The sequence below is a fragment of the Periophthalmus magnuspinnatus genome, chromosome 6 (assembly GCF_009829125.3).
Source record: "Periophthalmus magnuspinnatus isolate fPerMag1 chromosome 6, fPerMag1.2.pri, whole genome shotgun sequence".
In the NCBI taxonomy this organism is placed as follows: Eukaryota; Metazoa; Chordata; class Actinopteri; order Gobiiformes; family Gobiidae; genus Periophthalmus; species Periophthalmus magnuspinnatus.
In genome coordinates, this window is record NC_047131.1 from 17,347,871 (window position 1) to 17,361,590 (window position 13,720).

The 13,720-nt window shown below is 40.4% G+C and overlaps 1 protein-coding gene across 1 annotated transcript; it reads right to left on the reverse strand.

Annotated features, from left to right (window-relative positions):
• Positions 1-4,671: 4,671 nt before the first annotated feature.
• Positions 4,672-9,027, reverse strand: LOC117371834 (cytochrome P450 2K1-like). The gene is made up of 9 exons (XM_055222587.1): positions 8,859-9,027; positions 8,524-8,686; positions 8,222-8,374; positions 7,639-7,667; positions 6,106-6,238; positions 5,962-6,047; positions 5,525-5,626; positions 4,975-5,116; positions 4,672-4,902 (listed from the first exon to the last, which is right to left on the reverse strand). Exons 1-9 carry the CDS (start codon positions 9,018-9,020, stop codon positions 4,715-4,717), a joined length of 1,158 nt encoding a protein of 385 aa, XP_055078562.1. The 5' UTR covers positions 9,021-9,027; the 3' UTR covers positions 4,672-4,714.
• Positions 9,028-13,720: the final 4,693 nt, after the last annotated feature.

Consider the following 13,720-nt stretch of genomic DNA (forward strand, 5'->3'; position numbering starts at 1 on the left):
GTTTAAGCATGGCTCTACTGGACAAACCATGCTCTTGGTCCAACCACTGGTTCTCCTACCAGTCTTCAAGACACTTCAAAAATGGCTTTGTGACATATATACTTTAGTAATGAAGGGAATGTTAAGTAATAAAGCTTCTTAGCTGCATCACATATAGATATATCAAAACACTGAATTCATACATCCTTTGAACGTTGTTCAAAGGATGTAAGGATATATCCCTTGAATGTTGTATCCTTTTGAAGGTTGTTTAACGAGCACCATTTTTGTACTAAATTTTGAGCACTAGTTTGATACTCTAACACTGAAACTATTAATTCATTAATGTTGTATCCTTTTGAAGATAGTCTAACGAGCACTATACTCTAACACTGAAACTATTTATTCATTATAATAGTCCTCCTTTAAAGGCAACATTGTGTGTTCTGAATTATGGGAAGCAGTTGGGTGCTTTGCAGAAACTCCTTTACAGAGATAGGCAGCTGAAGGAGACTCAAGGCCGAAGGGCGGACCGGTGCAGTCGGGATGTTCGAGAACGAGGCCGGAAGGAGGAACCAAGGCGTCAACCTGCTCAACATAATATTTGCATATTCATGTTGTATTTTATCCCCTGGGTCAAGGGAAAGGAGAGTCAGACCACCTGGCTTAAGTCCTGCATGCATAGGCCGCGAGGGATAGCTCATTTGACCCCGGGTACTGTATTAGATTGTAACTGTCAGGGGAATAAACTTTTGAGATTTGAACTGATTGAATCCAGTCGTCATTTTAATAGAACACGCCTAATAGTCTACACAGACTACTCAAGTAAGAGTAACTTTAAGAGTTACAGTTGGGACGTAACATCTGATTTATAATACAACGATAATGTAATTTGAAGGACAAAACATTAAATAATGAACAAGATCTGATATTTTCCAAAGACAAACAAAAAAATTATATCTGAAGGAGCAGTGCAAGAAACACAAATGTTCAAATCATTTCATATCATCAGCATAAACCTTGTGTCACTTGGAGATTTACACACAGTGGGAAGAGTAACCAAAACTTTTACCCAATTAAGAGTCCTGTTACTGCAATAAAAATATTACTCAAGTAGGATTAAATGTATGGTGGTAGAAAAGTACAGTTTCTGTAAAAAGTTACTCAGATAAATGCAACTGAGTACATGTAACTTAGTACCCCTCACCTCTGTTTATGATGTTTTGTATTTCAGTCTGGTTCATTGCATACATTGTTATCTGTGTAATCTGTGTAGTCTGATCCATAGTAAAAGCTAAAAATGAAATTTGTCAACTGGACAAAAACAGGATTGGGGTCTTAGACATAATCTTTTTACTGTTGGCTTTTACTATGCTTACATTTTTCAAAAAGTGCACATGAACAGAGCAGAGCACACTTTAAACCTTACCGACTTCACTGAGGGAAGCTTACTCCTCTGACTTTACATGAGAAAGTGAACACATCAGACACAGTGGTAATAGTATATGTGTACTGTTGTGGGGATTTATTGTTGATGTTTATTGCTAATGCTATCTTTAGTGACCAGGCTTTTCCACTGAGTGGAGTGTGTAAACTTAAACCTGTACAGAATGTTATGCAAATTCCGCTCAATTCTCTGACTTACAATCAGGGCTGGCCCTAGCATTTAGGGGACCCTAAGCTAAATTTGCGATTGGGGCCCTCATTACTTCAGTGCTACATATTCATATTTGACTAAATTAAGACATCATCACAACCAATTGTAAAAAGACTGAACATTCTATAGGCTCACAACAGCAATAGCCACAAGTGCTGTATAACAATATAAAAACATGTAGGGAAGGGGGGGTCTATCAGACATTTAATTCTAGACATATTTTTCTTGGTTTCTGGTGCTTTGCAATGTGTTCCAGTTGACTAAAGTGAGCTTACATTTATCAATTCTTTATGTCATAAAATGCAGAATTGGATAGAGTAGCCATGAGATGTACTTAAGCAAGAGTACACTTACTTCAAAATCATATCTCTCAAGACGTTTCAAAGTAGTGATCCAAGTTAAGAGTTGAATAAGAGACAGATCATCAGATTTATAATCAGATAATTTGGAAGGACTGAACATTAAATAAGAGAGGATTTTAGGGTCATATTATTTTTAGGTTTATTGTCAGTCTTTGAATGCAGAGTTGAGTTACGAGACATAAATTTGCATTCAAAATCAGAGGAGATTTTGCATAAATGTGCATATTGAGTAGGGATGCACAGATACCTATATCAGTATTGGGTGGCAGTACTCGTACTCATCAATGGGCTGCCGATACCAGGAGCCGATAAGACTGTAACTGTGCTGCCTCTTGTTTGACTCACAGCTCATCTCTCAAAAGAGCAGTGAGCTCTGAACAGAACACTGCACACAGGTGACTATAAAGGTGACCAGAAAGGTGCACATGTGCAGAGGTGACCATAAAGGTGCACATTAACTGTCCTGCACATTAAGTGTAGCTGTAACCATATGTGACTGTCACATGAAATGTACAAATATTGAGATCTCTTTTATAGTTTACAGAGCATATTAGCACAGTGCTTGTGTTTATGATAGTAGCATTGTTTTTTGTGTCTTGGCGGCACGGTGACTGAGTGCCATCACTCATGTCTCACAGCAAGAAGGTTGGTTCGATCCCCGGGTCACCAGGCCTTTCTGTGTGGAGTTTTTCATGTTTCTCCCCGTGTCTGGATGGGTTTCCTCCGGGTACTCCGGTTTCCCCCATCAACCAAAACATGAACGCCCTTCGAGACAACTGTTGTTGTGATTTTGGGCGTTACAAAAATAAATGAATTGAATTGAATTGAATAGCATGCTAACGTTGCTAAGTGGAAAAAGGAAGAATGAGCTGGTGTACTTCAGACTTTGCACTTTGCTGAGGTTCCGTCCATTACCGAAATGGTAGACGATTTTTGTTCTCTCAGATATAAGATGGTGTTTCAGATTAGCACAAGGAGAGGGCACATTCTGTGTTCTTTACTCTCACAATTACTCACCAGCATTCTTCTCCAGATGATCAATGGTGTGCTGTAGTTCTCTCAGGATCCTCTGCTCCATCAACAGTTTGTCCAAACCAAAGTAGGCAGGACCATAGTCAGTCAGAAATACAATTACAGGAGAGCATAGTATTAATATCTCACAACATACAAACATATTTAAATTGATAGTATTGTAGACCATATTAATTATTGACTTAAATTAAAAGAGTGTCAATTCTTAGCTTAGCATTACCTCTCCTCTGTGACATTGTTTACAAACATGTCTTGAGGTCATCCAGCAAGTCCAAGGCCTTGTTAACCAGAGCCTCCTTCAGAGCCTGGGTCCCACTCACCACCACAGCAGCTCTGGGCCCTATGTACAGGCTGTAGACATTCCCGTACGTCCTCCTCAGCTGGAAACCAAAACAATAACAGTTGTACAAGATCCTGTGTGCAAATATATGATTTCTAAACATTTATTGTGACAGTGCCCTAAGGAGGTTTCTGATCTCACAAGTTCACCATATCATGTAACTTTTCTGATGGGGGATTTGCTAACTGCCTGCCTCCATGGAGATGTTATTGCTTTGCCTGAAATGTTCCTCATTATAGCATTAAACTTATGGCACATTTTTATGTATAAGCTACAAGTGTCAAGTGGCAGTTTCAGATATTATATAAATACTAAGTTAGCTAGCATCAAACAAGTACAGTTTTCAAATGAGTAGATGCCATACCTGATCCAAGTCAGCCAGGGGATTGACGGAGCAAAAGCAGAGCACATCCCCAGCACAGGCAGAGGTCTGGGTCCAGGAGGAAAGTTTATGTGCCTCCGAGATCCGACCAGAATGAAAAGTTAGCAGAGACATAAAAACAGCAGTGGCACAAACACAAACATGATGAGAGAGTGAGTCAGATAAACACGGCCCTGCATTTACAAAGGCTGTTTAGCTCCACCCCCATTTAGTCTAAAATTACGAATGACAGCCAATATAAAAGCCCAACAACGGGCCACTGTTAGGCTAATCGCTCACGGCTGGCGGTATTGTTGGTATATTAATCTGATTAATCTGTAGCGTTCTTCTGTAAATGTTTTGATTCCTGAAATGATGTTGCACAACATTAATTGAATTAAGAATGTTTAATGATGAAATGTTGTGATGAAATGCGTAACTATGAACTGAGATCCTGTTTTGACCTTGTTTTCAGATCAGGTTTTTTGATGGGCCTGAACTGTGATCTCTTTACTGATGTCGAGCTGGTAGGGCTAAACTATTTTGTTTTTCCCCTGCGGTCTGTGCATTATGGATCTGTGTAATAACAAACTGTAATCTGAATTTGTGTTGTTTTTTTTTACTGAACTTAATCCTTAAAAAAGGAATGAACTAAACTCTCTCACACAGTTACACAACTTTAACAAAGGAATGAACTGAAATCTCTCTTTATGTTGTTGTTTAAAAATGTTTTATTTTGTTATTCAAGTTTGTTTAATGAAATAATTCATATCTCAATTACCTTACTTTTATACCTACTTTTGCCAAATACATTTCATTTTACTTCAGCCAAATCTATGTTTTGTCATTCATATGCAAGCTCCATGAGCAGCTCAGTTTCTTCTATGTACAGTCTTGAAGCACCGATTGCCATAAATGATAGACCAACCAACTGAAATTTATAATAGCGGCTACACATAGTAAACCACTAATACACAAACTCATCACTGTGCAGCCCTCAGTTCCACCTTCATGTTATAAGGTTTAGGCATCGAAGTGATCCCAAACTCTAGTTCATAGTCAAGCTCTCCTGCGTCCTCAGGCCAAATAAACCGAAATCTCCTTAGAAGAGTCACCATAATGAGAAAGAGCTCCATACGGGCCAGGCTTTCACCAGGACATACTCGTGGACCTATCAAAAACAAAGATTTAGAGATAAGATTGGGATAAATGATTATGTACGGATCAGGCTACAGTGCTGTACCAGCAGAGAAGGGCAGGAAGGCGTCTGGTTTGACAAACTCCCCCTTGTCGTTGAGAAAGTTTTCAGGGTTGAATTCATGAGGAAACTTCCACTGTCCCTCCTCGTTGAGTGCTGATGACAAGTTGGGGATGATTGTGATGCCCTAAGATTGAAACAGAGAAATATGAAAGTGAAACTGGGGGCGTGGGTACAGAATAGTGGATCTGTAATTAACAGCCCTAAAGTAGACTGTCCTGCATGTGTTCTTACATTCATGATAACTATAACATTAGAATATTCTCCTAGTGTTGTGTGTGTACAATATCCCATGTCATATTGCGAAACTGGGAATTGGAGTAACTTGGGAACTGCAGTAATAGCCTGGAGGAGTTACTAAAACATATTCAAAATGCACTATATATATATATATATATATATATATATATATATATATATATATATATGCAAGGCTGCTAGACACAGTTCCATCATAATTCCTCAAGATGCCAAAGACTAATTGGACAACCAATCTTTATTTAAAATTTTTACATTAAGAGCAATTGTATCTTACCTTGGGAATGGAGTAGCCCATCAACTCTGTGTCTCTGGTGGTCTCATGAAAGACACTCAGAGGGACAGTGTCTCCCATTCTCTGGATCTCATGCAACACAGCCTGACAAAGCAAAAGAGAAATGTCATATATGAAAAAATGAATACTACTTTTATATAAACCCAGATGTTCACTGCATGATTTTGGCCAACTGTATGGGGGAAAAAATACTGATTGTGGGAACAATCTAGGGTTGCAACTGTTTTTGTTTGAATTTAGAGCTGAACAATTTATGAACTGTGATTTTCCTGACAAGCTTTGCATTGCCCCATTTTAAACATGTCCAGAGTAATTTACAAAAATACTGAAATATGAACTGCCAAACTTTGGATGTCAGAACTTTCAGAGATGAGGCAGAAGGTGATCAGAGCACATCAGCACACATCAAAATGATATACCTGAACATAAGGCATGTTGTGTCTATCTTCAAAAGTGACACAGTCCTTTCCTTCTAGCACTCGGTCTATCTCTTGCTGACAGCGCTCTGGGGAGAAGATATAATAACATTAACACGACCACCATTGAGCAGTCTATGATCTTACCCTGGATGTGAGGCTTGGTCATTAGATAGAGGAATCCACTGAGCAGTGTGTTAGACGAGGTGTCACTTCCTGCTGTGTGAAGATTGATACATGACATCAACAGCTCGTCTGGACAAAACGATGTGTCCACTCTCTGCAGAAAAGTAAAAAAAAAAAATCACACAGCACACTCACTATACACACACAACACACTCACTATACACACACAACACACTCACTATACACACACAACACACTCCCTATACGCACACAACACACTCACTATACACCCCCCCACACACACACAACACACGCCCTATACACACAACACACTCCTTATACACACACACACAACACACTCACTATACACATGCAACACACTCACTATACACACAACACACTCACTATACACACAACACACTCACTATACACACAACACACTCACTATACACACACAACACACTCACTACACACACAACACACTCACTATACACACACACAACACACTCATTATACTCACAATTATAGAACAGTTCATTTGAAGTTAAAAGTTAAAAGTTAAACCAACAACCCCTCAGTATAAAATGTCTTTTATTTCTACATGGCGACATATTTGACCCTTGAACAGCCGCTGTTTTAAAGCTTTAAAAACCCTGCCAGTGTTGAGAGCTCTCGTATATGAGCAGCAGTGTGTCTGACCTGCTCCATAAGCCAAAGAGACTTATCCAAAAGCACTTTTCCCAAACGGCACAGAGCAGTTCTCTTTACAACCTGCTCTTTTTGTCCACGCTGAATTTCTTTTCACAAACTTCTTTAGGGGAGGTGGAGCCAGAACGTTGAGCCAGAAACTTTGTTCATACGAAAATTACAATTGATTGTGTTGTCCCAATTAAGCAATTTGTATTTGTCAAGTATTCTGCAGCAGTGATAATTAGTGGGCTTTGTGTCTAACACCGTAAGTGCTTTTTTTAAATAAAAGTCCAAATTGTGATAATTTAGTTAAAATCATTGAATTTAAATACATAATCACAGACTTTGTTGTTAGATTATGTCTTATACGATAAAAATGTGATAAATTATATTTGATTTCATTCGCTGTTGTTTTGACATGTTGTTTAAATGACAGTTGGTGGTCCAATGTATCTGCCAGAGACTTACATTTTTGGACTACTTTCAGTTTTGTTCCAAACACGCAGACATCTGGGTCTGTATCCATGCCAGGCTTTTTTTTAAATTAAATAATTAAATTCTAACTGACTGAGACATTTAAATGTAGTTATGGATTTTGTGGCTGGCTTGCTACCTCTGACATAGCAACTGACAAGTCGTGTGCAGTATGCAGTTTGTTTTTAGAGTGAACATACAGAACAGCATTGTCAGCATACATCTGACAGACTTCATTAGGTGGACAAATCTGGGGCAAGTCATTAATGTACATGCTGAACACACTGCTTTCTCAAAGTCAGATAAGACTGTAGCCAGTTTAGAGCTATTGATAGATAGATTTGATAGATTAAAATGAGTGAGCTTTTGTAGTAGTGTCTGATAGTTCACAGTGTCATACATCTTTAAGTCAATGAACACTGCCAACAACATCAGCATCAATACTGGACTTGATGTTTTTGACACGTTAACATAGAGCAGTCGCTGTAGAATGATATTTGTGAAATTCCAACCCATCTCTATCTTATCTCTAAAGTTACGCAATTTAGTTTGTTGCTAAACTGCATCATGCGTAAAATGGACTTAATCCTTAAAAAAGGAATGAACTAAACTCTCTCACACAGTTACACAACTTTAACAAAGGAACGAACTGAAATCTCTCTTTATGTTGTTGTTTAAAAATGTTTTATTTTGTTATTCAAGTTTGTTTAATGAAAGAATTCATATCTCAATTACCTCAGTTTGAATTTTGCTCTGATTGTTGCGTCACAGGTAAACGTTTTGCACAGCGTTTAATAAAACATCACCTCTGTGGTCAAATTGTATTCACATAGAATTTATGTGGCTTAAGGACTTATTTATAGCATGTTTACAAGGGGATTAAAGTCAAGAAGGCATAATATGTTTTCTTTAAGGTGATGTATGTATAAGTTTATAGATACTTAGAAAAAAATACAACTTAAAGACATTTTACCTGTGCTTTTCTCCAGTTTTTCGATGGTGTACTGTAGTTCTCCCAGAATCCTCTCCTCCATCGACTGTTTGCCCAAACCAAAGTTTCTCATGGTCATCAAAGCAAAGCGACGATGCTCTTTCCAGGCAGGACAATAATCAACAAAAATAACACCTGAGCAAACACAGTGGAACAACTAATTCACAGCTCATATTTAGTTTTAGTCATGATTTCTGGGATAATAGTTTCTTAATGGTAGGAAAATACATACTTTTTAAAGGTAAATACATCACATTTTTGTTTACTACCAATAGTTACAGTACCTCTTCTCTCTGTGATGTCATTCATGAACAAGTCCTGAGGTCGTCCAGCAAAGTCCACGGCCTTGTTAACCAGAGCCTCCTTCAGAGCCTGGGTCCCACTCACCACCACAGCAACTCTGGGCCCTATGTACAGGCTGTAGACATTCCCGTAAGTCCTCCTCAGCTGGAAACAAACATTTTCAGCGATCACATCTCATTACACATGTTACACATGTGATTCCTAAACCTCCGGTGCCAAAACAGACATGCGTTATTAACATGTGTCAAGCTTGATCGAACATTGACACAACATAAAAATATAGCATTTTCAACCTCGATTTGAGTAGTTTGCAAACCATTTCAAGGTAGCCCAAAGGATTGTCCACAGCCAGGTTGAGTGCATTCCCCAAAAATGGCAGAGCAATGGGTCCAGGAGGGAAGTTTTTGGGCCGTCGAGAGCTGAACTGAACCAACAAAAAGCAGAGACATATCAACAGGAGCAGCACAGACAACAACATGGTGAGAGCAGAGAGAAAACAAGGACAGGAGTCAGCTGAGGTTTAGGTACAAGTCTATGTTTTCTTTAACCCCCCCTTCAATGATAGTGAACTTTACACCAATGAAGATGAAGTAGGGGCTAAATGCTGTATTAACAAGAGAAAAAATATACATAAGAGTTTGCTTAAACCTCAGTGATAGTGGACCCTGCACCCGTTATATAAAAACAGATCAGTTGCACAGAATATTGTGAAATTGTGTTTAATCTATTTATCTAAGACATGAAGTACCTACCACTGATGCGATGTGTAAATTTTACATTTTTCTCTATTATGTAATTACTTTTTGTTTTCATTTTCTCTCCAAAATATAATAAAAGATGCAGCATATAGCCACTGCACTGAATATAGAAATCTTGTCCCACACACTTGGGCCTGTATAGACTGTATTAGAGAGAGACAAATAATCATGGTTGGAAGTCAAACCTATAAGCCTTGAACAACACCTCCAGGCTGCAGTGAGAGAGCATTTGTCTTATTAGATTACTCTATTGAGGACCCAAAGATTTTTGAGGCTTGGAGGGACGTTATATGACACGCTATGCTTGGGCTCTGTTCTAAATTTCCGGCAGGTCACAGGGGTGAGCAATGAGTTAAAACCACAATATAATTTTATAACCATTTATTCAGACAAGGATTAAAAACCATAAAATGTTTCTAATAAAATGTCCACAGGGAAAAGTTGGATTTCCGGAAGGGCACAACAATGTCTCAGTAAAAATATCCACAGGGGACGGGTCAAACCGCTATGAATGTCTGCGCCTCCTCTAGCCGCCGCGCAGCGTCGCCCTGGGTTACGCTCCTGGCTCCTCCAGGCTGGAACCACCGGTTACTCCTACGGGGAAGGGACAGGACAACTGCCAGTGGGGGGGTACAATCGGCTCACTATAACCCACCCCACATGCGGCCGACTCACCGAGCTGGACGGCTTTTAAGAGCCGTCCAGTGTTAGTATTCGCCGTAGGTCAGCCTGTCCTCCGGTCCCCCGCCTCCTCCGGCCGCCACACTGCGTCACTTCAGTTCTATGCTCCGGGTTCCTCCGGATCGCCCGATGCCGTCTCCACAGGGCCCGGCTTCAATCCCATGACTCGCGCTGTGCCCAGGCCGTCCTCGTCCGCGCTTCAGCGCTGCATCTCGTCCCCTGTACGTCTTTCCTTTCCCCTGTCGCACCTGTTTCTTTGTCCGGTGTCTCCTGTGTTCCGTCGTGTCGCCTCCTGACTTGGGCTCTCCTGCCCAAGCCCTCGGGCCTCTCCTGCCCGTGCCCTTCTGTCCTCCTCTCCCTGCCTCTCTTCTCTGTCTGTGCCTTTGTCTCGCTCTCGACCATTTATCAAGCCCTCATTAGCTCCACACCTGCCATCAATGTGGATCAGGTGCGTAGCACCAATGTCCCTCCTTTTGTGTCTGGCAAGGGTGGGGGCACGCCCAAAACATGCAAAAAAAACAACTACAAATTGGAAAAAAACACAAACACAAATAAATGATTAACTGCAAACACGCTTCTGTACTGACCTGATTTTTTAAGCACCCGTCGGTAAAGTATGCTTTTATTTCTACAGGGGCAGTGCATAACAATGCATTAACCTAAACAAAAGTCATAGGAAAGATGCTGGTACTAGGTTATAGCATGAATACAAATTTACTCATGTAGTCCCTGAGCTTTTTGGTGGAAATACTGAAATACAGATTCAACATATATAGATAAATTGACCGCAAATAAATGAATGAATGATATTACCTAGGGTCACATTGTTGAAATAGTATTCTAAAACAACATAAAGACATACACATAACCAACTCAGGACACTCAAACAACATGTAAGACACACAGAGATGCTTTGGCACTGCTTGCGTTCTGAGCAGTCTCTGAAGGCATGGAAGCTCTGCCTGCTCACTTATAAGGCCGCTCTGCGGAAAGCCCGAACTAGATACTATTCAAATCTAATAGAAGTAAACAAAAATAACCCCAGATTTCTGTTCAGCACTGTAGCCAGGCTGACAAACTCCCACACTGCTAATGACTCTCTTATCCCCTCGACCACTAGTTGTGATGACTTTCTTCAATTCTTCGATTACAAAATTACAACTATTAGAGACAAAATCAACAAAGCTGCTCCTAAAATCAGCTCTGAGAAAATCCAGTCTGTAATGCCAATATCCCACATAGATCCTCTAATAAAACTCCTGTTGATGAGGTGGAGATCACCTCAGCCATCATGTCGTCCAAACCATCAACCTGTATGCTCGACCCTATTCCAATCAGACTCCTGAAAGAAGCCCTCCCCCTAATAATAGATTCCATCCATAACATAATAAATATGTCGTTAGAAAATGGCTACATTCCTCAGTCCTTTAAGTATGCTGTGATTAAACCCCTTTTGAAAAAACCTAACCTAAATCCTGATGAACTAGCCATAGCCTATAGACCTATCTCTAATCTTCCCTTCCTCTCAAAAATTCTAGAACGAGTGGTGGTGAAACAGCTCTGCTGCCTCTTGCAGGACAATAATATATTTGAAAAATTTCAATCTGGATTCAGAGATCACCACAGCACAGAGACTGCACTGCTTAAAGTAACAAATGACTTACTACTAGCTGCTGATAACGGGCTGGCTTCAGTCCTGGTCCTACTGGACCTCAGTGCAACATTTGACACCATTGATCACAACATTCTACTGCAGAGGTTAGAATATGACATTGGAATCAGAGGGACTGCCCTCAAATGGTTTAAATTCTATCTATCAGATAGGTACCAGTTTGATAGTATAAACCAGAGCACCTCTCCCTGTTCTAAAGTAGCCTGTGGTGTTCCAAAAGGATCTGTGCTTGGTCCAATCCTATTTACTCTGTATATGTTGCCATTGGGTAACATTATCAGAAAACATGGCATTAATTTTCACTGCTATGCTGATGACACTCACCTGTACTTATCAATGAAACCAAATCAGACTGATCAAATAGATAAACTCAGTGCCTGTGTGAAGGACATCAAAACCTGGATGACCTTGAATTACCTGCTCTTAAATCCTGAAAAAACAGAGGTCATTGTCATTGGTCCCAAAGGTCAAAGAGATTCTCTGTCAGACCAGATAATCTCACTCGACAATGTGAGTATAGCTTCTAGCCCTACTTTAAAAAATCTTGGAGTCCTATTTGATCAAAATCTCTCATTCACAGCCCATATAAACCTAGCTTGTAAAACTGCATACTTTCACCTGCGAAATATAACTAAAATTAGAAATATTTTACCTCAAAAAAACTCATCCATGCATTTGTTACTTCCAGACTTTATTACTGTAATTCTCTGCTCGCCGCCTGCCCCAAAAGTACTATAAGGAGCCTCCAGTTGGTCCAAAATGCGGCGGCCAGAGTCCTAACAGGAACTAAAAGAAGAGACCACATCAGTCCTGTACTAAAATATCTGCACTGGCTTCCTGTCGAGCTTAGAATCAAATTCAAAGTCCTCCTCCTGACATACAAAACCCTAAACGGTATGGCCCCAAGCTATCTGCAAGATGCTATTGTCCCGTAGCAGCCAAACAGAGCACTCCGCTCTCAGAATGCAGGACTATTAGTGGTTCCTAGAGTGTCCAAAAGTACAGTGGGAGGGAGACCATTCAGTTACCAAGCTCCTGTGCTATGGAATGAACTCCCTGCTGATGTTAAACAGGCCCCTCCTCCTCGCCTGGCCGATTTTTCTTGTTTTCTGTCCTTCACTGTGGTTCTCCTTCAAGTCTCTCTTTTTTCCATAGGATTTTTCTTTTTTTTTTTTTCTTGCCAAGAAAGAGGGTCTAAGGACTTTTGAGATGCTCTGGCTGTCATGATCCATTCCTGGTTCTGCCTTTTCCCCTCCCCCTCTCCTCTTTCCCTCTGTGTCCTCCCTGGGAGTGGCTTGACTGCTGGCACACCTGTCTCCATTCAACTGCTCATCAGCTGCAGTATAAGAAGGTTGGCACCTCATCCACTCATCGCCAGTTTGTTGTTGCTACTTCTACTGTTAAGAATCGCTTGCTCTAAGCTTTTTGGAATTTTTTTTTTGTTCTGTGTCCTGGTGCCAGCTACCATTTTACCTGCCTCGTAACCTGCCTCGTAAACCTGCCTTGTAACCTGCCCCGTAACCTGCCTCGTAACCTGCCTATCTTCTTACCTGCTCACCGCCACAAACCTGCTCCACCTGCAAGATATCAAATTCTCACCTTCCTGTAATAAACTTGTTACAGACTTACCTGCTGTCTGGTCCTTCTGGGTCATTGTACATTGTGACACTGGCACAGTTATCTATTTGCTTGTTTCCTGTGAATGTTGGTTTTGTTATTAACCGATGACTGTGTGACAAGCCCTGCAAGTTGATTTTGGGCTATAGAAAAATACTCTGAAATGAATATCAAGTGGCTGGATATGGGGGAGAGGCAGGTCGGTGCAACACAAGTTGGGGTCAAAGTCTCATTGTAACTAAGCAGTGTTAATGCTAAAACAGTTAATGTCTTTTATTAGATAGTTGGCTAATTCCCCCCCCCCCCCCCCCCCCCCAAAAAAAAAAACAAAAAAAAACAGTTAACACCTGGAGCATTTGCGTCAGGCTTCAGACACCAGAGTAGAAAAATCCAGTGTGTGCCCTCAAATGCAAGGATGTCCTACCAGAGGCATTTGGTGAGATTTTCATG